At 41.0% G+C, this 25,524-nt stretch overlaps 1 protein-coding gene across 18 annotated transcripts in view; it reads right to left on the bottom strand.

Annotated features, from left to right (window-relative positions):
• Window positions 1–25,524, bottom strand: part of TNIK (TRAF2 and NCK interacting kinase) — a 381,117-nt gene that overhangs the window by 138,158 nt on the left and 217,435 nt on the right. For all 18 annotated transcript variants that reach the window (XM_014866817.3, XM_070509445.1, XM_014866823.3 and 15 more), the window contains exons 3-4: window positions 21,078–21,134; window positions 6,438–6,563 (exon numbers count right to left, since the gene is read on the bottom strand). In XM_014866817.3, coding sequence (XP_014722303.1) covers window positions 6,438–6,563; window positions 21,078–21,134 — 183 coding nt within the window. The remainder of the gene's footprint in view (window positions 1–6,437; window positions 6,564–21,077; window positions 21,135–25,524) is intronic.

The following is a 25,524-nucleotide window of genomic DNA, read 5'->3' as shown; positions in this document are numbered from 1 at the left end:
AGATTATAATTCAATCAGACACCTGAAAGAGCACATATATTGGCTGCTGGGACATGCGCAAAGCTCCAGCTACAGCAAAAGAAATAACCGGGGAATATTTCACGTGGTCTGAATACTGGAATAAACGTGAGAAAGTTCTGCTCTCGGTTGCTACGGGCTGTGTCTCTAGATAATCCATCATAATATTTTCATAGAAATGTAATTCTAACAGAATGCCATTAGCCCAAAGAGTCAACTATCCGTGACACTGCAACTGTTTGCTAAAACATTCCCGAAAGGTTGAATGTACTTTTCAAAGTGTATTTCTTAGACTTCACACAAGTCTTACTAGTTGCTAACTAGTCTTGCTATCCTCTTTGAAAACTGGAAACACTAAGGAATTAGGATTAAAGGGGAAGTCAAAATAAACTTAGTAGACACAGAGCTTCAATCCTATTTGGAACACCAATTTTTGATATCAGAACCATTTTTCACAATTAAAAGGAGAGTGTAGGATTCAGGGGCTTGATTCTAGCATCAGACAGCTTGGGGTTAGCTAGCACCTGGCTTCACCATGCACTAGCTATGAGACCTCGGGCAGATTTCTTAACTTCTCTGAGTCTAATTTCCTCATCTGTAAAGTGGGGATAATGATAATATCTAATTTGTAGAGTGGTTGTAAAGATCTAATGAAACAATATGACACGGCAAACAAACACAGTGCTTGGCATGTGATAAGCAGGCAATAAATACTACCTGCCACTGTTACTGTTAACAAAGAATGGCCCAAGTTTAGTGAGACAGAGGTCTTGAAATAAGTATACACTGTCATATTCCATAACCACGTTGCCACCACTATTGTAATCTGGGATTAACTTCCTAATTACGATGTTTCTCTTCTCCCTTTACTTTTCCAAGTTCCTCCTTAATTTATCATCAAACAGAAAGGCAACTAGAAAAAGAAATGATGTTCTTGCCCTCATGAGACACTACATAGCTTTGTGTTTTATCCCAAGTGACAGAGAAGCTGAGGGGCAGCTGGTGGGGCCGGTCAGAAGAGTCTTCTGCTCAGGCACGAGTCTGACAAGTGGGAGGCCCTCTGTCTTCCAAGCAGAACGTGAGGCCTGTCACTGCCACATTTTGCCAGCTGCATTTAATTGCAGGTGGGACGATGAAATGTAAAGGCAGGGCTCCTCCCCATGTGGCCCAGGTTTGGAAGCGATCACTACTTGTAGATCCCTCTTTGCCAACTTCAGGAAGGGGATTAGCCTGCTAAACCAGTCTCCTAACTAGTCCCCCCGCTTCTACTCTGATCCCCATCCCATCCAGTCTCAACCCAGCAGCCAGAGGGGTCCCTTCACTATGTGGATCAGATCCCACGCCTCCACCTTCAAAACTCTCCAGCGGCCCCCACCTCACTCAGAGTAAAGGCTGACATCTTTCCAATGGCCTGTAAGGCCCTGCACCATGTGGCCCCAGGTCTCATCTCCCATGTCTTCCAGTCACACTGCCCTGATCGTTATTCCTGGAAAACACCAGGCCTGGAATGCCCTCCCTGGAGTCATCTACAACGGGGCTTGCCCTGGTCACTATCCCCACCACCACGATCCCAATCTGCATCCCCACTAACCTTTTCCTGCTCTTCTAGGCACTCACCGGCTTCTGGCATTCTCTAGAGTCATCTTACTTATTATGTTTATTGTTTGTGGTCTGTAGCAAGAATGTAAGCAGCATGAAAGCAGGGGCTTTTGTCAGTTTCATTCACGGATGCATCCTAAGTGTCTAGAAGAACGCCCTGTGCCAAGCAAGTGCTCGAGACATATTTGTTAGATGAATCAATGAATGAATGGCGAATGAGTAAACGGACCTGTACACATGTAGGCTCTTGGTTCCCAGCAACCACAGGAAGAGCAATTGGCCAGGGTGAGAACTGGCGGGCAGCAACTCATTTCCAGAGAACAAAACCTCCCGTTTGCGCCGTGCAGACACAAACAGGCTTGCTGTCTCCCACCCCCGCCCAGGGCCAGTCTGAACACAGACTGCAGATTTTGCTCATTTTCAAAGAAAACCTTCCAGTGCCCTTCACAGAACTTCAGGCCAAGTTAAAATGTCACGTTTCACGATGCCGCATTCTCATCTGCATCCATCCATTACTGAGCTTGGAGGCCCTGGGAGAGTCAATTAACTTCACTGAGATCCAGCAAAATAAATGACAACTCATCTTCTTTCCAGCTTAAAAAAAATCTCAGCATTAGGAAAAATGGTGAAAACGAGTTAAGCCCTGCTCGACCACTCCCCTCCTCCCTCAACCAGAGATTTGTAATACCCACATTTTAATAGCCCACCCTAACAAGAAACCAACTGCCCTCTTGGGCCCATGTCACAAAAGGACTGGGCGGAATAGTTAGGTGTGACTCATGTGAAAATAGCCGTTCTACCTCAGGGGATAAGCTGGAGGTGGCTGCAAAGCTACATTAACGCTTCTTTTAATTTGCAACCACAGCCCTGACCAAACAGAAAATCTGTCTGCGGACACTTGTTCCCCACCTGTCATCTGCTGCAGCTGATGGCAACACGTGGGTCACTGCTAAAATGCTAGGCTCCTGACAAGGCAGAAGTCCTTTGGGAACACAGAGATATTCCAATTTGCGCCATCTCATCCTATCCTGTTGACCCTGCAGGCCACAGGGAAACTGAACTCTCCAAGTACCTGTAGCTATCAGGCTTGAACAATAATAATAAGAACACCAACCAAGTCTGTACCTGTAATATCACTTTCATTCATAAAACAACTATTTTGTCAGCATCACATGCCCAGCACCTTCCTAGTGTTGAGGAGGACGCTAGGATGTAAAAGTCACAAACCTTGTCCTCAGAGAGTTGTCTATATGAGGAGGAAAGATAGCCCAGTGAAAAGCAATAAAAAAAAGACATGAAAAGTCAAATTTTTTTTTCTTTCTTTCTCCCCAAAGTCCCCCAGCACATAGCTGTAATATTCTAGTTGTAGGTCCTTCTAGTTGTGGCATGTGGGACGCTGCCTCAGCATGGCTTGATGAGCTGTGCCATGTCTGTGTCCAGGATTCAAACCGGCGAAACCCTGGGCCGCCAAAGTGGAGCGCACGAACTTAACCACTCAGCCACGGGGCCGACCCCAGGTCAAATGTTTTAAAAATGAAGTTATTGAAATTAATAGCTAGAAACAAATATCTTCGGCATTATTGGTGTATGTTATTCTAGACATCCCCACCATGTCAACATATGTATATATAAATTTTTTCCTTTTTTTGGACAACAATGAAAATGTACTATATGTCTAATCATAGCCTCTAAAAAAGGCTTTAAAAAACCCTCACTATAATTGTTAATGCTCATCCATTTGTAAACATGGATCTACATCATTTTAACTGGCTGAATAGTGTCCCTTAATAGAGGTACTTAAGTGATGTCCTATGGGTTAACTTCTACATACATCTTTATGTAGTTACCCAAATATTTATTCAGGGTACATTCCTGCATGTGTAAACATTGGGTCAAAAGTAAGGCACTTTCTTTGGGAGATCTCTCTCTCTCTCTCTCTCTGTATATCTGCGTGTGTGTATCTGTATGTACTGAAAATACTCCGGAGTAAAGCTGCACCAGTGTTCATTTCCACAGGCAGGGGGAGTGAGTGTCCATTCTGGGTATATCACTTAAAAAGAAAATCTTTGGCAATCTACTAGGTAAGAAATGGTATCTAATTCTTGTTTCCTTTTGCATTTATATCATTTGAGATGACATTTTAAAAACATGTTTATTGGTAACTGATATTTTTACTTTGTTATTTGCTGCCTTGTTCTTAGCTCAATCTTTCTATTAGTAATTTCATCGTTTTTCCTATTGATTTATAAAAACTCTTCATCTCTAAAGGCTACTAAATTCTTTTTTTTTTTTAAAGATTGGCACCTAGGCTAACAACTGTTGCCACTCTTCCTTTTTGCTTTTTTTTTCCTTTTTTTTTTTTTAAGGATTGGCACCTGGGCTAACAACTGTTGCCAATCTTTTTTTTTTTTCCTGCTTTATTTCCCAACCCCCCCACCCGCCCCCCGCCGGTACATAGTTGTATATCTTAGTTGCAGGTCCTTCTAGTTGTGGGATGTGGGACATTACCTCAATGTGGCCTGACGAGCGGTGCCATGTCCGCGCCCAGGATCCAAACCCTGGGCCGCCGCAGCGGAGCACGCAAACTTAACCACTCGGCCACAGAGCCGGCCCCAAGGCTACTAAATTCTTTCTCACCACATATGAAATAAATATTTTCCTAAATTAGCTATTTTCATTTTTACTTTGTTTATTGTAGGGTTTTTCTGGCTGAGGAAGACTGGCCCTGAGCTAACATCCATTGCCAATCCTCCCCTTTTTGCTTGAAGAAGGTTGGCCCTGAGCTAACACCTGTGCCAGTCCTCCTCTATTTTGTATGTGGGTCACTGCCACAGCATGGCTTGATGAGTGGTGTAGGTCTGTGCCTGGGATCCAAACCTGTGAACCCTGGGCCACCAAAACAAACACGTCCAACTTAACCACTACACTACTGGGTCAGCCCTGTTGTATGTGTGGTTTTTTTCCCCCCTGCTTTTTTCTCCCCAAGTCCCCCCAGTACATAGTTGTATATATTTTTTTAGTTGTCGGTCCTTCTAGTTGTAGCATGTGGGATGCCACCTCAACATGGCCCAATGAGCGGTGCCATGTCTGCGCCCAGGATCCGAACCCTGGGCTGCCGAAGCAGAGCTCGTGAACTTAACCACTCGGCCACGGGGCTGGCCCCTGTATTTTTTTTAATAATAAGAAACTTTTAAAAATTGACATAGTCAAGTCCATCAAAATTGTGTTTTGTGGTTATGCCCTTGCCATCATATACCTATCTTTAGTATTATACAGTTGCATTTATTTTATGTAACCACTTTTACATTTTTAATTTCCACATTGACATCTACTATACGTTTAAAAGGACACAATTAAAATCCTACTGTAGCTCTTTCAGAAATCACATAAAAATATAAAATCAATGTGATCACACAAAGTGTGCTTATTTATCCCAAAGTACATTTTTCATTTCAATTTTAGAGATGGATCTAAATTTTATGGGGGAAAAAATTCCCAGCAGTTCTTTTCACTTCCAAAGATTGTAGTATATGACAGCAAATGACATGACAAGCTTGTTATTTTTCTGAGCTAACATTATTATATCCTTTTTGGTCAGCAATTGTGCTCCCTGTATTTGTTTTGTCTTCTCAATGGGACTATAGATGGCATGCATTAACAGAGTAACTTCTACCCGAGACTGATTTCTTTGAGAAATTATCCAAGAAATTGTGGTCACTAGATTCACATAGTTTATTACTTAATTTGGCACACAGTAAGCACTGAATAATTGAGTGAATTTTGTGGATTAGGCACATATTAAGACCTCTGGAAAATAAGCAAGATGATACGTGGTTAAAAGGGGTTTTTTAGAGCCATTAACCCAACAGCAAAATATGAGATGAACAGACATAAGAGAGAGGGAGAGAAACAGATCAAGAGGGAGGCTACTGTGAAATCTAGGCTTCCACTGAATGGGCCTATAGTAGTGGATTGGTCATAAAATTGGCAAAGGAAGGTCAAAGCAAGACAGAATTATAAGCCTGCCTGCAGGACTCAGTGAATAAAAGTTCCAACAGCAGAAATCAGGAAGATGAAAAGAAAAGCAATCTGGGCAGGGCAGGGACAGGAGCAGTGGGTTTTGTATCAGACATAGTAAAGTTATCACTAGTGGGGCAGTCTAAGGGACAGCTGTCTCACAGACTGCCAAAGACACAGGCCTGGGGCACACAGCAAAGTGGACAAGGGGAAGAAACCTCTGAGAGTACCTACACGGTATCAGACACTGTCTCAGGTGTTTTACTCGTAGAGCTGGAATGTAAATTTCAGTCATCCACACATTAGTGCTGGACAAGGACAAAGACTCACGTAGAGCTTGGTTAGATCTGACTCCACCACTTCTAGCTACAGAGACCTTGGGGCAATTCACTCATCCTCTTTGTAAACCTAAGTTTCATCATCCAAAAATTGAGGATGATAATGATGTCTACGTCAAAGAGCCAGAATAAATGACAGAATCCATAAAAAGTAAATAGCATGGTACCTAAAATATAATAAAAACTCAGTAAAGGTAGCCATTAGTGGGGGAAAAAAACCCAGAGAAATGAACAACTGGCTTAGGTATGGTCCACGTTAAGGGATAGAAGATAGAGATACTGAAAAGATGGCAAGGTATTCAACAAAATGGGAGAAAACCTTGAAAACACAATGTTATAGAAATCATGGAGTGAAGGGTTTCAAAGAAGGAGTTAGTTAAACTTAACCATGAGGATAGAAAAATGGACCATTTGGCCCTGGTTGTTCTTCATGCAAGAAAAGCAAATTTGGACAGCGCTACATACCCAAAGCTGGTCATCCATGCCTGGTGGGTTCTTTTTGATAAAAGCACCATAGTATGTAGCAATATTCCGGTGATGAGAATATTTCTTCAACATGTTAATTTCTTGTTTGATTTCTTCCTCTTCATCCTGTTTTAGAACAATAAATATTCTGTCAAGAAAATCAAAGTCTTTAGTAGGATTCTATATTTTATCGCCATCTATGTCAACTATATATTAAGTTCTTTCTTAAGTTTATTCCTCTGCTTTGCTAATCAAGCACAACTATTATATGACATGACTTTCTTTCTTGACTACAAAGAAAAAATTTACGAGACAACACATGGGCAGTCCAAGGAGGTCTTCTGTTTGTACGGCAAACAGGCATGGCATGCAAGCTGTTGGAAAAAACACACACTTCATCCCTTCACCCAGAAGAGATCAAGGTAGACAGGCTATTGAGATAAAATTCACTCTAGGCCTCTGGGAACTGTCCGTTGAGTACCTATCACAGACCATATCTGGTATAGGAAAGATTGAGGCAAGTGAAAAGAAAAAAATACAGGCTCTTAGAATTAAAATTGGTTAGGTTCATTTTCTTTGAAGCCTATTTTATTGAAGTGTCTGACTGAAGATGATGAAAGTCAGATGGGAAAGTAAGGGTAAGTTCCCGAGATCTGAGGAAGTTCACAGAGCAGGAGTACCCATCTCACCTTCAGGAAACTAACCATGAAAAGAAAGGGGAAATGCAGTAGTGCCGTGAATGTGAAGAGGTAAATCTCCTACAGAGTAAGTTTCCTAATTCAGGCTGCGTTCATTCTGAGCTTCAATTTGGAGTCCACCAACATGGGCCATTTTTAGAGGCCCTGCCATCACTGGTGGAGAGGTATGTGTTCTCCCATAATTTCATTTTGATAAGTACATATCAGTTAGACTGCAAAACAGTATTTTATTTTGAGGTTGGTGGGGAAAAAAATCTCTCTCCCAGGAAGACTGTTTCAGACACAGCAGAAGGAATCCCTGAGTGTAAGATGTTACATTACCATGATCTGAAAGACCACTCATAGTGTGTCCCTGTCTGTGCCCTTGCCCTCTCCAGCTACCTGGCCTCCCTCCAGTGTCTCTATATTGCTGGGCCCTTCTGCAGTCTCCCATGTTTGTCTTCTTCCCCTTTCCTCTTCTTCACATAATCTCTACTCATCATTCCTGATTGAGTTAAATTGACACCCCTCAGGGATCTCTTTCCTAATTCTCTCCGGCAACGTCAAGTCCCCCCACTGTATCTTGTTCACTCCCTATACTTCACATGTGCCATATTTCTTGGTATTGGTATAGAGGTATGGGTCATACTGTATCATAATTACCCTTTTTCTTGACTCTCTTCTCCATGGATTGTAAGCTCTCTTCTGCCTTCAGATCTCAGTTCCAGAGTCTCTTTCCCAGCAAAGCTCTCTGATCTGCCTGACCTGGCTCTAGACCCACAGATCATCACATGTTTCCTCCTTTTGCAATCCACATTCATCTCTCTAATCATTTGATTAAAGTCTCTCTTCTCTATTGGTCCATAACAACTATAAACACAGGGATCTTGCCTGCTTTTGCTCTTTATAACATCCCCAGCACCAAGCAAGTACCTGTGAATAAACATGAATGAAAGAATGAATATCTACAAAGGGCCCAACAGCTTACAGCAGTGTTAGTGATACTGAAAAGAAGTGTTAAAAATAAGATGAGGAGAGGAGTGAGATGCTGCCATTTCCTGACCACACACACACAAAGTTTTAGGAAAAAACAATGGAGTTTTGCAAACCTAGGAGAACTAAGCATGTTACACATCACGTGACTTAACTATGTCGAAGACTGGGTAATCTCAAAATAGAAAGTACGATTGGGATGCTGAGCTAAGGATGCTAAGCATGTGGCCCTCACAGTGGAGGGGAGCAGAGGGGTGAGGGGCCAGGATGGTGGCTGAGGGAGGGGATGGCACAGTGCTGACCAACGAGTTCTTCCCAGCAGCTACTGGAAACTGCCCACACCTTCAGCCTTCACCGCAGGTCTAAGAGAGGACTGACCTTCAACTTGTCGAAGGGTCCCTGCGGGGTGCCTCAAATGTCTTACTATGGTGCTATTTCAAACTCATGATGTGGGGCCAAATAATTGTGAACGAATGTCAAACGTGAGCGGACATACTTTAGAGAAGCCTAAATAGAAGGGGAGAAAACACACCTGAGAGTTTCTGGGGGCAGCCTGGCATCAACAGCTGCCTGGATTAAAGAGGCAACTACACGAGCCAGTAGAACACCCACCACTTCCCTATGGCAGCCTGACAGTCTCAGCTTCAGCCATTCTCTGTGAGAAGTCGGGCTGGTTCTACAAGGATGTGCTGTGCGTCTCCTGGGTTCTCAAGAGGATGGTGGGTGACGTGGGAGAGAATTAGAGGGGAAAAAAGTGCCTATAAAAAGCTTACCATATCATTAAGAAAATAAGAACTCATGAAACAGTTAAATAACAGTGGAATTCAATATATAATTAAATCCAAAATAAACAGGATTGGAGATCAGAATGAAGTCAGGACTTTCCCCATCACTTTGCAAAGGTAAACTGAGGCAATATGATAGTGAAGAAAGCATAAGCATCAAGTCAGAAAAATGAGGGCAGGCAGGTGGTGTGCACATTCAGTCTGGGCTCCACTCCTTTCTGGTTGGGTGACCTCAGTAAAGTAACCTACCTTTTGGAGTCTAAGTTTTCTCATCTATAATGAGATACAGATTTTATAATCATATTATTATATGTCCCAGTCTTTTGTGATAATTAAGTGAAGTATGTGAAAGTTATAATGTGTAATACAAAATAAACATTGTTATTAATCTTCTCAACCACAAAATAAATAAATAACAAAGGCAGGAGGTCAAGAATGTAAGTAACTTGAATTTTAGGTTTAAATTGCACTGTTTCCAAACACAATTACGGAAGCACTGTGGGTCATGGTTATGTAACTGTAATATAGAACCTTGATCTTGATCTTACATGACCTTGTAAGTGAGCAGGCAATTTATCAGATCTTCAGGGTTACTGTTTATCAGATTTTCAGTCTAGGGTAATGATGGCAGCAAGTTATTCAGTAAATTGAAAGAGAGGCACTGTCTATGACTACAAGAACTCACTTAACCATTCCACAAGCTGTCCATCCTCTCACAAGAGGGCTCATCGAAGGAGATGCCTTATGATGCTTTCAAAAGACAAAGATAACAACTGAGGCTAGAATTAGATTACAAAGTTACAAGAGAAGGATATCCTCTATTTTGTAAATGGATTATTCTTATGTCTAAAGAATCAAGCACTCGGATCAAACTCATTGGGAAACTGATGACCACTGGGTCATAATGAAAAACAAAGTAATGGTACCAAATTGTCACAAATTTAAAAACAGAGTAATTTTAATAAGCCAAGTCCAGTACTCTGGAAAGATGCATTACTTCAATGAGAAGCCTTCAAAACCCAGTCCAAGCTGATTCATTACCTCACCTGAGGCACGGCACTTCAACTCTCAGTCAGTTATTTTGTAGTTATTTTGTCAGTTGTTTCCCACCTGTAAACTCGAATAAGAATACCCATCTAAGTCACCTCTCAGCCTTAGAAATGGTTAAGTGCTTATTTGAGCCTAGCTTTATTATCGGCATGAAGTTTTTTTTTCAAGATCATAGGAATCAATTTATTGCTCGGTATTTGTGCTAGACTGAAAAGAAATGGCCATGGGATTGGGCAGCCTCCCTCATCGAGAGGAAGAGTCCCTTTCCTCTCCTTGTCTCTGCACGTGGCCATGGGACTTGCTTTGGCCAATGGAACATTAGCAAACGTGATGCAGCAGAGGCTTGAAAAATTCTTGTGCATTGAGGCAGCCCTCTGCTTGCAGAGAACACTTCCATGTGAGAAACCAGGACTGGCCTCCTGAAGGGTGACAAACCGTGCGAAGGGACAGTGGTTTTCTCAAGTGCAAAGAAATGGATGATTCCAGGAAATGCTTTTAAGCCACTGACTACCTCTGATGACGATACGATGATCGTAATTGTGGTTATAAAACATAGCCAAAGGCGACCTTACAGGATGTTCACCATGTACCAGAGGTTGTGTGTGTATCATCGTATTTAACACTCAAACAGTTCGATGAAGTAGATGTTCTTAATGATTCTGTTTTACAAATGAGAAAAATGAAATGAGAAATGAGAAAAAGTTTCAGAGTTTATGTTTGTTTTCAACATTAGAGCTAAGAGTTAAAGCCAGATTTGTCTCACTCCAGAGCAGGTGTTCTTATTCTATACTGAAAACTCCAAGACAGAGGAAGGGCAATTAGCCATGGTGGTAACACCAAAGCTGCTAAGCACGAAAGAAGAGTTTAGGAGCATCTTAAGGCAGGACTGAAGAGAAACCTGCCTTTGGTCCTCCAATTAAAGGAGCTTGTTAGCACACAATAATATTTGCTTATGAATGATTTCAGGAGATAAAGGAGGGATGTTAAGTCGCATATTTATTACACAGGGGAACATACTTTAAGCGCCTACAATATGCTAGGATTTAAAAATGGAATTAATAGGACATTTTATATTACTGCACTCCATAACAAAGAGTTTGCCCAACATTTAGCTCTCAATCCATGGAACAGAAATAAAACTGTGTAATTCTTATAACAATCCACACAACTGGTCAGTTTATACTCTAGAAGGAAGCATGAGGTGTATAGACTCATAAACGCCACCAGCCACTAGATGTAGGGACACTGACTAGAGGCGCTTCTGCTCCTGCTCACCTGCCCTGCGTCCGTGGCAGTTGCTGGCATTAGGCAGGTGTTTGTGCTAACTGATCTGATCTGTGTTGACCGAATGTGACCAAAAGCAGAAGACAATTTATTCTTAAAAAATCATAGGCTATTAGAATTGGAAGGGATTGCTGACATTTTTTAGGATGTGGTTGAAAAAAAATTTTTTTAATAATTTGTAGTAGTGAAATCTCTTCCTCCAATAGACATTTTATTCAGGATGCCAATATACAGCATCAACAAAAACCAGCCTTTTTAAATTATTAACTACATAATATCTAGTTATAAAGTTAATCAGTGACAACAAAGAGGGTGTTGTAGTGAATACAAAATTAGAATTTTTAAAAGAAATTTAAAGTCACATATCAGCTTCAATATCTTATTAATTTTTGGTTCTGTTTTGATTCCAAAAGATAGACAAAATCTACATTTCCTAAGATAAGTAAATTGCAAATGGTAACTTCTTTTTAAAGAGCATGCCTTGAAATTTCAGTGGAAGCTTCATAGTGAATGACATTTGCACACAAATGGAGTAACAAATTGAGACACTGCCATTTTCCAGTGCATTCAAAGTTGGCATATAACACACAGTTTGAGGTTTGTTTTTTTTAAATCACAATCTATTAAACGTTAAAATATACTAAAAATTAAATGATAATTAAGTATGTGTGGATTCTCTAAAATTATCTCAAGGTGAAATTATGTACCTGTGAACTATATTTTTACAGGTCTAAGGAAACAGACTCAGAGTGTCTGTTTAATGAGTTGCCAAAGCCCACATCTCTTTATTGCAGCATTGATAGAACTCACGATTTTACCATGACATTCTGCAGACAGCACCTGAATGTGTTGTATATGTTAACCCTAAGCTAAATGAATTCATTCAACAAATATTTAAGTGCCTACTATATCCTAGGCACAATGCCAAATGCTAATAATGTAATAATACAAGAATGGGCATAACAGATTCAAACTATCGTCTAGCGGGGAGCACAGATGGAAATCAAAGAATGACACAGATGCATGCAAAATTACTAACATGAGAGGTATGGATAGCTTATCTAATTGGGGACCTCGGGGGAGACAGCCCCGAGAAATTCAAGTTTGAGCTGTATTCTAAAGGCGTTGTGGAAGTTACCCATTTGGGGGAGGAAAAGAAAGCAAGATGTAGTGTGATAGAGGAGCAAACCATTTTCCTGGCAGAGAAACAGTGATTGCCAAGGCACTGTAACTAGAGGGGATATGGCATGTTGTCTCCTATGGGGGTCATTAGTGCGAAGGAAAGAAAAATGAAAAATGTCTGCAAGAGACACCATGATAATAATAATAAGATGCACTGAACATTGTATTCTACATATTGTTTTCAGATGCTTTATAAATAATGATATTTACTTCTCACACTAACTTTATGAGAGAAGAGATATTATCCACATTTACACAAGTGAATAAGGGAAGGTTAAGCAAAATGCCCAGGGTAAGAGAGCCATGAAGTGTCAAGACTAGGATATATCCAGAAGAGGGTGACAACTTGCAGTGTCTTCTTTACTATTCGGCCAATCTGCTGTCTCTTACCAGGAAGTGGTGTCCCTCAGAGAAACAGATGACACAAGTCTGACATCCACCTTTCTCACACTTAAGCCTGCGCTGATGTATGACTCCAAAGAAAATAATGAATTAAAAGAAAGACCTGTGTTCAAGTAACCCAGAAGCAAATACGTTTTAACCCTAGTAATGTTGTCATTCATTTGGCTAAATCCTACTGTAAATGAAGTGGAGTACAACCTCAAGAATCCTAGACCTACAATTCAGCTAACAGCCTACAGGAATTGGAATGAGTCTTCTTTTCAGATGATATTAACAGTGTAATGGATAATGTCTCCTCTTTTGGCTTTGGTTACCAAGAAAAATAACTATGGAGTTCTCTGTGAGTTGTAATTTGGATTTCTTTTTCCTTTATGTAGCTTTCTACTTTTTGTATTTTCTCTGGTCTCCTGTTTTTACAAATATATTATCATTTTGTGTAGTATCTACTATGTGCCAGGTTCCAGGTTAGCAGGCTCTGCAGGAGGTACAAAGATAGGTAACGCACAGTTCCTGTTCCCAGCTCATTAAAGTAAGTAGGCTTTAAATGAGTAACAGAGGACATTTTATGAAGGGAAACCAAAAGGTGAGTTTCAAGTCATTAAGAAGAAAGCCATTTGCAACAACATGAATGGACTTTGAGGGTATTAGGTTAAGCGAAATAAGCCAGACAGAGAAAGACAAACACTATGATTTCACTCATATGTGGAAGATAAACTGACACATGGACAAAGAGAACAGTTTAGTGGTTACCGGAAGGGAAGGTGGTTGGGGGGTGGGTACAAGGGGTGAAAGGGCACATTTATGTGGTGACTGACAAATAATAATGTACAACTGAAATTTCACAATATTATAAACTATTATGATCTTAATTAAAAAAACAAGAAGAAAGCCAATATATTGATGAGGAAGTCAAAACTCAAAAGAGCTCAACAAGATAGAACCTAGTGAAGTCAAAAGAGGGACATAAATGTGAGATGGAGAAGGTGCGCTCAGTGCAAAGGAGGGGACAGATGTACAAAAGGAGACCCCACAGTCCACCACTGAGGAGCTTGGCTGCATATCTGGATGTGAACAGCCTGCTCAATGACTCCAGGCACCCCAATCTCTGTGTGCCAATTTCCTCACCCACATGTTTCTCAAATCCACTAGGGGCTAAGAGAATTAATTATAGTTTTGAGCAAATGCTTTGAGGTACATAAATGAAAGGCACTGTTGGAAACAAACCATCATGATGGAAAAATGCTTTTAAAACCTAGTGAACCTAAGTGCTCATCTCCATTAGTTTAGAGGGTAGAGAACAGTAGTCTTCAGGTCATTTTTTGCTCTTGAGTAATCTCTCTAACACTTGTACACACATATACAAGAAGCCTACACATCCAGGCCATACACTGAGCATGCATGCACATATGCAGAGACCCCGAGAGACATAAGCCACCAAATGGGCATCATCAGTATGGAAGGTAAGAAGAGATGCTGAAGTATGCATGGAGTGGACAGCTCAGCTCGTTCATTTTTATAACTCCAGGAGCTTTCCAAGTTCTTCACGCTGTACAACACAGTGAACTAAAGCACTGGGCATAGCCCCAAAGGTGGAGAGTATCATGAAGACCAAGAAACAGTTGGCTTTTCTCTGTTAAAAGTTCTCCTCATGTGCTTCATCATACTGGTCTGTCTGCTAAAGACATCTACCTGAACAGCCACAAAGGAGAAGTCCCAAAGAGGTGTCCAGAAGGGTCTCTGTGGCAGAAGAGCCTGAGGCGGGTACTCAGAGGCTTTGCTGAACCCATCTGAGCATCAAGTGCCCACAGCCGCAAATGCCCACCTCCCAGCCCTCCCACTGTAACCAATATCACCTATCCTATGGATCTCACATAGTTGTCACTTTATCAGGGAACATACTGGCCACCCAGACAGGTCAGTTTCCTTCTTAAATTCTCTATTAATACTCTCTACACACTCCTTGAAAGTTAAAAAGAACTCTGATTAAGTAACTGTTCAACTGTTAAACGTCTTTCACGCATGTTGGAACATAAAATTCCAGAAGATAAGGTCTGTCTTATTCACTGCTATCATCCCAGAGCATAGCACATTCATTCATTCTTAAATAAATGAACGAATGAATTATTGTGATTTCAGTCTTCAGCTTCTGGAGGCTAGCCCTACTTTCCTGGATCCTGCCCTACATCAAGTCTTTTTGACAGGTAAATACTATAGAGAGTAAGATGAATAACTTTGTAACTGAGATGGTAAAGACGGCTCTGAGTCAAACTATTTACGTGTATTAACAAGTAACCAACCCACGTACGGTGCGTAGACCACAGCACAGGCTACCATCCCCATACAGAACTACAGAAGTTCAGTGCACACTGTAAAATCCTCTTTTCATTCCGATTGCCTACCCCATTCAGGCATTCACTGTTTCTTACCAGGACTAATAACTGAAATCATTTATTGAGGAACTATTATGTGCCAGGCACTAGATATTATACAACTTTAGTCTCAAAACAAGTTTGCAATGTTTGTATTCCCATCTAACAGATAAGAAAAGTGAGACTCATAAAAGTTTAAAAATTTGCCCAAGGTCACAGTGAGTAAGGAGAGGAGTAGGCCGTGAACCCAGCTCTGTCTGAATCTGAAGACCACACTCTGCAATGCACCCCCCGCCTCATTCTTATAACGGGGCTGTGGGAGCGCGGGAGCACCCTGACTGGCTGGACTTGAACTCCGACCTTGCCATTTACTGTCTGAGGGGCTCGGGGAAGTTACTCAGGCTCTTCGTGCTTTCAATTCCTCATTTGTAACATGGATACGATAGCAGTGCTCCCTGTGGGAGATGTTTTGAGGACTAAATGAGTCAATACATGTTGTACTAAGTCCTAAGAACAGTGCTTGGCACATAATAAGCGCTCAATCGATGTTAGCAATTTTTACTTTGACCACGGCTGTTATTGTTGTTATTACTATTAAAATCATGATGTGCTGTGTTACTATAATCCCGCCACTGAACTGCCTCCCTTTGGGAGGGAGGAACCCAATGTGCTTAGAGCAGTGTGTCCCCTGACTCCTCCAAACAACCCAAGATGAAAAGATGGTTTTTTTTCTCTTGGTCCAGTTTCAGCAAACACTCACGGAGCCCATTAATTGCGTGCAAAGCACTCCAGCAGAGGCTACTGGGAGGGGCCACTTCCTGAGGCTTCAAAGAGATGTGCAGACTGGTGAGAAGCTTCAGCCATAGAAATTCAGTAAGACAGACAGAGACACTCAGTCAAGCAGGGCCTAACACGGATCCTTCCAGCAGGCAAATCCTATCATGTCACTTTGCTGTTCAGCTTCTGGCTCCCACTCTGGCTCTGGCAGTGGTTAGGGGAAGGGGCCAGGACTTACAGCCTCTACCCCTTGTAAAAAAAAAAAACCAAAAAAACCCCCACAAAAAACCCTTATATCTCATTCATATCTTGGATTTTTGCCTAGGACTATTTGACCAAAGCGTCCTGTTGGGAAAACCTTGCAAAATCCTTGTCATGGTATTCAGTCCCTTCATGACCTCTCACTTGTCCAGATTCATCTTGTATTGCTCTCTCCTCAGCACTTTTTAATCTTAAAACTTAACTATGTAATAGTTTCCAGAACTTGCTCCACGCTCTCAGCCCCCATGCTTTGGCACAGGATGTTTCCTTGGCCAAAAATGTTCTCATCCCATTGTCCTCCTGGGCTTCAGGACTGCCCCTCACTGTCACATCAAACTTTATAGGTAAATTTATTTATGAACATTTTAATTTTATTATAAAATGGATTTGCATTACTTATAAACATTAGGGCAAGGTTGTGTTATCGTGAGCTCTCCTTCAGGCAAAGGACCACTTTTTCATCTTTGAATTTCCAGTGCCCGTCATAAAGTAGATGTTTAGTAAATGTTTATTGTATAACTTAATGAAAAAAACCATACAAAATTAAACACAAATACTTCCATATTAATTGAAGACCTATAGCAAAGTGGTTAAAAGGATGGACTTAAAAGATAGAGTTAAAATGCACAAGTTGAACTACTCCACCATTTACATGTTACATTGAGCAAGATACTTAATATGCCTGTTTTCTCAGATCTATAATGCGATTAATAATGGAATCTGTTTTGTAGGTTGTTGAGACTAAATGAATCAATCTATGGAAAGTATTAAAAAGAGTTCTGGCACACAATAATCATTCCATCAATGTTAGCTATCATTATTATTATCTTTGGCTGAAATATACAAAATGTAACTAGAGAGGTACTTTAATTAAGGACCAAATCAGTTTCGAACACAGCCACCATAATCATATGATATCTCAGTACTATGATTGTCCTGGTTTTGCCTTCCCAGCATCCTTTCCACTCTTTTCTCTAGTATCTCTCAGGTTTTTCCTTGAGGAATCATCTTCCCAACTCTCAGTCCTTGTGGTAGGTTTCAGGGCCAGGCACCCAACCCAGATGCGGCTGAAGAGAAACAAAGATTGGTTCGGGGAGGGTGACGTGACCCAAGCTGAGCCATGGACATTCAGACTGGCACTCTTTCTGGGACTAAGCGTAATAAAGCAATGAAAACATGAGCCTGGAGCTGCTGGTGGGAAGAAAGCAGAGCCCAGAGATGGAGAGAGACAAAATTCCCAGTCACATCATGTGACTTCCTGGATGCTACAGAGCTTTTTCTTCTTTTTTTAAATATTCACAAGCCAGTAAATTCCACAGTCAGCCTCGTTCAGTCTGAGCGGGGCTTTGGCACTACAACCCAACATGTCCTGAGTCATAGGATCACAATCATTCACTGTAAAGGTGAGAGTCTATGATATTATGTTAGTATCGCATTAAGTCCTATATTGTAAAGGGACTAGTTTTCACTAGGAATTTTTGTCCAAATGAAGATGGGGATCATTTACAGAATTATCAAAGAATCACAGTCTCCTCACACTTGGTGGTCAGAGAGCAGTAAACGCAAGACCATAGGAAAGTGCTCCCCAGACTTGGGGTGCGCGATGCTCCTTGAGGAGCTCGTCCAAAAGGCAAGTTCTGTGACTCCACCCAGAAAGTCACAGCAGGCCCAGGCATCTGCATTTCTCGTGAACATTCCGGGGTGCTGCTAGTCCGCTGAGGCTGGTAGTCCACTTTGAGAAACACTATCCAAAAGACCCGATTTTGTTTAGCTGTGGCAGGCAAATCTAGAGTATACAAACCTACCTGGGACGGAACCCCCAGAAAGAGCTGAAATATAGAAATTCCCATAATTATTTCAGGAACTAAAAGAACTTCAAAGATTGAGTCCAGTTTCAGCACTAATTCTGAAGCAAATATTAGCGACTTTAGAAGTGTCTCAGCTCTAAAACAGGAAAGATATAAGTATTACTTCCAGTTCTCTCTGTGGATATTTTCTATTAAAAAAAAAAAGAAGAAGTGGTATAGAACAAAAACAATAATTTAAAAGTTGATTTCTTATAGCTTTATCAATTTCACTACAATAAACTATAGTAAGTTTGCAGATCACCGCAATTAACAAAGACGACCTTTGAGAATTCATCTCAGTTTTTAACAGAGCAGCTATAATGAGCACAATTATAATAATTGGTAAGAAGCTTTCGCAGCATTCCATAATACACAAAAGACAACATGCCAAAATGAAATAGATTGTTTTCTGAGGGCACCACATGAGTATCACAAAGGAAATCTTATGTTGACTGTGATGTGTAAAGGGGTGATACAAAAGTCATTGGATGCTGTATCAGACACCACGGGAAATAAGAAAACCATTTCCTGATGTGAATCTGTGTTTGCCTTTGTTAGGGGTCACTGGCTACATAATGGTCAATGAGGTGCCTAAATCAGGGAAACTGTCCAGCTCTTTCAACAGGGGTCCCCCAAGAGAATTCAGCGTAAATACTATAAAGCATCCATTGTACGCAATGGATTGACTCTCTTATGCACTGAAAATGGGGTTAGCTTTGTACCATGCTTGGGGGAATTGAGAAAACAGTCTCTCCAATCATTTTCTGTAGGGCTTAGTTGCCTTGTGAAACCCAGTTCAGAAAGGCTAACTGACACTCCTTAAAGTGAAAATATGTACTCTGGGATAAATTGCCGGGTAACTTTTTTGATTCCAAGCAAGGTGGTCTAGCAATAGTAAGTGGTTCTTTGAGCAATTTAAAGTCTCACAAATAGAACCAGGAAAAGTAATATTCAGTGCTCTCAAGTCATACTTTATGCCTCAGTATACAACTTGGTGCTCACTTGTGCGCTGAGATTAATGATGTCAGCGGAGCTCAGCTGTAGTTCCGTGGAACCACACAATAGAACTTTACAGCATGACTGTCTTGGACTCCATCCACAACCATTCGTTGTTAAACTGCCACGTGCATCACATTATATGGTGATCCTATTCAATCCAAGGAAAATACAGTAGTATGACTTCAGCAGAATTGCAAAATAAATTCTGATGTGCTTTGTGGCGGGAGCTTTGTAAAAGATGTACACATTTATAAAGGGTTTCTAAGAGAAGACTGATAATACTTGGTCTTGATTTTTGTGTCAGACCCTGTTAATTGACTATACAAGTATCCATTCTCTCTTCATTCCTGACTAACAGAACCTGGATTAATGCAACACATTGGTAGAATAAAAGATTACATTTCCCAGCTTTCCTTGCAGCTAAGTATAGCCAATGAAAGAAGAAGTAAGTAGAAATGTATATAAGCAGAAAAGGTTTCACCAGAAGGGGCTCTCTTCTATACCCTTCTGCTCCCATCAACTCTCCCTTTTTTTTTTTTTTTTTTGCCTGTCAGAGAATGTGATCAATGAAAATCTGACAAGCACCTTGAATCATGGAACTGACCTTAAGTGTGGCAGCTGTGTATCAGAATGATGGAGCAGAAAGACAAAAACATCCTTCTTCTCCATCACATTGTTGCCACACATCCCTGGGCTGCCGACTCTTGACTCCTTTAACACAAGAGAGTAAAACACTTCTACCATTCTTAAGCCTCTGATACTTTGAAATTTCTCCTCTAAGTGGAAGAACCTAAATCTAACTAATATAATCTCCATGCAGATTCTTATTTAGTAAGGGCCAGTTGAATTAATAAGCTAATTGGGATTAAATATTTGAACTTGCTTGTAACCTCTGCAATGTGAATAATGTATTTAGGACAAATAAAAAGAGGTACTACTTTATATTACTGCTATTAAACATACAGAAACAAAATTTTTTTTACTGGTGAAAAATGTATATAATTTAAAGGGGAATTCAGATCAATAATAAGTAAGGAAAGGAAGTCAGTACAATGTGTGGTTTAATGAAAATTAGTGAAATTAGTAGGCAGATAGTGAACCATATAATACATACTTGTCAAAAGTAACAAATGAGCCAGAAAAGGCATGGATTCAAGTCTGACATACAGACACACTGTGTGCCTTTCTTATTTGTATACTGGTTCTTGATACCTTTGTGTGACCCATTCATTCTATGTTTATTTACATTGAATAACCCACTTCTGGGCCGAACGGAAGACTTTGGTCTTTCACCTTTTATGTACACCAGACAGACATCTTAGAAAAACCCCCAGACAACAGCAAACTATTAACACGCTTTTGATGTCCAGGGACTCCTTTCCAGTCTGATTTTTGCTCTGTACTCTTGAAAAGGCATTAAAATATTTTAAATAGACCTAGCAAAAAGGATTGAAAGCATAAGATTGTATTTAAAATAAAGTCTATTCCTTAGATTGTTTTTGATCATCCAGGCAGAAATTTTGTTTCAATCATAATAAGAATCTGTGATTATTGTGATGATTTGGTCAATAATATTTTGGGAGAGGAAAATATTCATGTTAAATACCCTAACACAATCTTCGAGCTACCAAAACTCTTGTCTACTTGAGTGTTAGGTGGACCTTTGGGAAAATTGTTAAGACCCATCTCTTTCTGTGTAATCTCAGTATTATTCTTTTAATATCTTCAAATCCTTGTTCTGTGTTCATATGCCAATATCCTTGGTTGTGTTTATGTAAATTACCAGCACACATTATTCTTCCTCTAACTGCATAGGTATCTAATTTAATTTGAGTAATTTGCCCATGGTCTTCTCAGTCAGCTATTGAATATTCTTACTTCTTTACGTTAAGCACAAGTGGGGAAAGATCTTAGATGTTTAAGAAGATTTTATTTCTGAAAATGACTTTTTTTAGTCCTAACTTCTCTATTATAAATATATAGCTATTGAGATGGCAAGATAAAGATACGTTACCCCTGTGACATCCATAACCTTAATGGCTGCAAGCTGGCCCGTTTTGACATGACGACCCTATAAAGAAAAAAAGAATAAAAGACTTTAGTTCTGATGAGCAATATCAGCATTCAGTTCCAACTAGAGAAAACAATCACCTAGATCAGTGTTACAGAACGCCAATGGGAAAGACAGAAACACACACACACACACAGAAACCTTAAATGCTTTGAAGATCAATTTCTATGTAGCGTTTATTTTGTAAAAATCTCCATCACTTTGTCTCTTCTGTTTGTTTTCACGGTGGTTGTCAAGTTGAATAAAAAAGGCAACATGGAATAACTTGGTTCTACCTCTTCTTGAGGGTGTTAGCTAAGGGCTTGTGTGAGAGGTCAATTCACAGGGAAGGGGAGCTAGACCCAGGTGGAGGAGACACAAGCATCTCCTCTGTCAGAAAATACTCAGTGTGTGAAGAAACTTGAGTGTCCTTGATCATTAAAATAGCTTGTACTGTCACAGTCTCAACTGGATATGATTCTGCTATTATTCACTTGAGATTGTTCATTTGTTTTTATCATAAAAGGGGGCCTAAAATAAAACAGACAGCAACTCACATTTGTGATCAAAGAGATATTGTTGAGCATAAGCACCTGCTTCCCCACAGTGGGCGTCTTTGGCCTTTGGAACCACAGTGAAGCCTCAACCGCACAGAATCAGAAGAGAACAGGGTGTGGTGAGGGAGGCAATCCCAGAAGAGAAGCTTTCCCTCCGCTTGCTCCTTGACAAACTTAAAGTGTACCTCTGACTCTCAGACAATAGCAAAGATGGTAAATACCCATTACTTCTAAGTGCATTTTATATATGGCTTCTAAAATACATTTTACCTACTACTGCTATCAGGCAGTATAATATAGTTTCCAAGATCAGCTGGATTCAACTCCAGCTGCATGACCTTAGGGAAGACCTTTAACCTTCTAGGCCTTAGTTTACTTATCTGAAAAATGGAAATAATAGTAGTGACTAACTTATAGTATTGCAGTGAGGATTACATGAGGTAATATATATGAAGCGCTTGACAGTGCCTGGCACGGATGAGCTATCAGCAGAGGCTGGCTATAATTATTTATGGCCCTGTCTTGCCATTAATTTTAAATGTCTTCCCCTCTAGGCTATATGCTTCGTGAAGGCAAGACCCATGTCTCATCATTGTATTTCCAGTACCTGGAACAGTGGGTGTCTATCCCATAGATTGGTGTGGCGTGTTTATGACCTAACAACAGCAGGTCACGGAGGCGCGTTCACTTGTAGTTGGGAAGTGGTGATAGATTTGGTGCTGCTTGCCCCTTTCTCATATATCTCAGCTTTTTTACATTTACCTTAATTCTAAAAGTGCTTCCTTTACCTTTTGGCCCCTATTCCACTCCCTGTTTCCTCCAACTCAGGAAAGAGCTCAAAGAAGGAGACATTAAATCAGTGCAGTTATGTGTCACTTAAAGACGGGGATGCATTCTGAGAAATGCATCATTAGGGATTTCGTCATTGTGCGAATGTCATAGAGGGTACTTACACAGCCTAGATGGTATAGCCTACTACACACCTAGGCTATATGCTACTAATTTATGGGACGACCGTAACACATGCGGTCTGTCATTGACCGAAAGATTGTCATGTGGTGTGTGACCATAATCCAATATGGTCACTGGCACAGCTCCTCAAACTTATTTCAACTTTCAAGAAATCAAGGGAAGGCGCTGGAGACCTGGACTGGAGTTCCAGAGGCCTGGTTCTTGTCCAGGTTCTGCCCATGATCATCTAGTTCATCTGGGACAAGTAATGTAACCCATCTGGGCCCAGGTTTCTCCATCCACAAAATGTGGAGAGACTGGGCTTAGTGATTAGGGGTGAGGGGAGTACATATCATTGTTACCACCACCCCTTTCCATCCCAAACAGCACTTGGAAATTTAGTTTTCACAATGACTGAGTGGGGTCATGTACAGCTACTGCTATTTATGGCCCTGGTGCCAGGAGTACCGCCTTCCTGCAGAGCACAGGTCAACCTCACACAAGGGAGAGGTAGCAACAGCGCCCTCTTCACTGAATGGCCTCCAGGGTTGTCCAGATCCCAGTAAGAGTCTGTGATGCAGTAATAATGACCTTAGCAAAGGATCAACAGCTTCTCTTTGGGAACATAAAGTCTTTAAATGAAGGGCCATAAATCTTAGCTTAAACAATGGCTGTTTCTCTAGGAAAGCACTGAAGGAGGGTAGGGGAACTGGAGACAAAGACAGAAGGCCAAGCTGATTCACCTTGAAACTTTTAATGGTGCCATACAGCCTGATAAAGGCAACCACCTGTGTTCGATCCCCTAAGAACTGGCCCCTTTCTGCCACACCCCTTGGTAGGCTCCCATCTACTCTTAATCTGTGGTCCTTGAGACTAAACCTTGCTCTCCAAATGTGCTATACTGTTTCTTACCTCTCTGACAGTGCGTTTTCTTGGCCTGGGACATCCTTCATCTTCCGACTTCCCAGTAAACTTACTCTTTCTGGGCTCAACTCAAGCATCACCTCCTCTGAAACCTCACTGTCAATTGCTCCTCCCTCTGCGCTACCAACAAACACATCCCTCTTTCTATTATTGCATTGAGCCCAAAGGACCAGTGGGCGACCACTCTCCCTCTCTCTTTTCCCTTCCTTCTCTCCCTTTCTTCCCCTCTGGCTTCGTTTGCAGCAGACCCTTCCCCCCACCAAAAAATCTTAAATGGAATCCTCCTGTTTCACGCAGGGGCTTGACCAGCAAAGTCCGGTCGGCTCTGCCTCCCAATTGCCCCTCCTCCCCCATGGGAGTCCCTGAGGCACCTCTGCCAACACACAATTTGAGAAAGCTGCACTTGATTTTTAACGCCCTAAGAAACAAAGAATCTTCTGAGTCAATAATTTCTCTCAAAGACACATCAACACCCAGTTCCTTCCATCAGCAGCCTGGGAGCTGAGCAGACCTAACCCATGGTACTGGCACAAGGCCAGGGAGCAGACAGGATACAAGCAATTCACTTTCTACTTCAAATGCAAGGCACTGGGCAGGTCTTGGTTTGAAATACGAAGTAAAATATCTGCTACTTTTTTGAACTTAGGGTACACGGTTGTTTCTGGTTTTAGTCACTGCTGTAATGTCCTGGAAGGTAATATTGGAAGAGGAAACAAACTACTCCTCTGCCAGTTTAAATTTCACTTCCAAGCTGAAATAATAGTTCTCAATGGGTCTGACAATGACGGAATAATACACCTCAGTGCTGGCAGTTTGGGCTGAAATGAGATCCTGGAGATGGAACAATTAGCAGCCTCAGCTGCATCCCGGGCAAAGCTATCGCCATGCTCTGGAACAGGAAAGCTGCTGAGCTGTCCACGTTTGATGCAGGAGGGCCACGGAGGAGGCTGCCCGTATGAACTGCCTTTACATCCCTGGAGAACGTCAAACCAAATTAGGATCCAGATTAAGGGGGACTTTGAGGGAATGGCCAGGAGTCAGCTGATCACTAGAAACCTGAGGCACAATCACGGTTAAGACAGCGTTTAAAGAGGCAACTTCATAAAATCACAAATAAATGGAGCAGGAAGAGCCCTTAAGGCACCCAATCCAACCCCCTTCTTTCAGAGACAAGGCCAAAACCTCACAACTAAGGAGAATCGAAACCCAGGCCACTTTCTCCTCTGTCCCACTTCTGCCATCCAGCTCCTGAATTAGGAATCCTTACCATTGAAATTTAAAAATAATTTTCCAAACAAACTTCCTTTTCATATTTTCCTTAACTTGAGTTAAACATTGAACCATTCATCTCTGTTTCACATAGGATTTTTTAAAATTTATTTTTTCGACTTGAGGCAGAGCAATGAGGGAGGATGTTATTATTACAGGAGAATTCTGAAGTGGAAATTTAATATTACTCCTAATTTTAATTTATTTCCACTTATGAGAGAAATTAATTCAATTCAATTCATATTCAAACATAGGCACCATCTAAATTTGGATCTAAAATACATATTCAACCAAGGACTAAAAATCAAAATCTGGAAAAAACTAACCTCTAAAGGGAGAGAAAAGAGTTAAAAAAATTTTTTCTCCACAAAAATTAGAGAAATTGTCCCATCAGCTTTCAGTTGCTGAGTCATTTCTCAATAAAAGAATAAACTAAGATTTCTTTCCCACTGGAATAACCAACAATAACAAAAATAACAGCCTAAATCTAGAAAGACAAAATTAATATTCCAGTAGGACCCAAAACCTAATGTCCATCACGTCCCCAAGCATAAAAAGCCTGTCCACAAGAAAGGACGGGGAAGGGCATCAAATCAGGATGCAGAGGGTAGGGGTCCCTCGGAGCTGGCGGCCCAGTCCAGCCTGGTCCTCGGACACACTTCCAAACCTCACTCTGCAACTCTTTCCCTTTCTTCTACCTCACCACTGAG

The sequence above is a fragment of the Equus asinus genome, chromosome 5 (genome assembly GCF_041296235.1).
Source record: "Equus asinus isolate D_3611 breed Donkey chromosome 5, EquAss-T2T_v2, whole genome shotgun sequence".
Classification (NCBI taxonomy): Eukaryota; Metazoa; Chordata; class Mammalia; order Perissodactyla; family Equidae; genus Equus; species Equus asinus.
The sequence above is the reverse complement of the archived record's forward strand: the minus strand, read 5'-3'. Positions and strand labels throughout refer to the sequence as shown.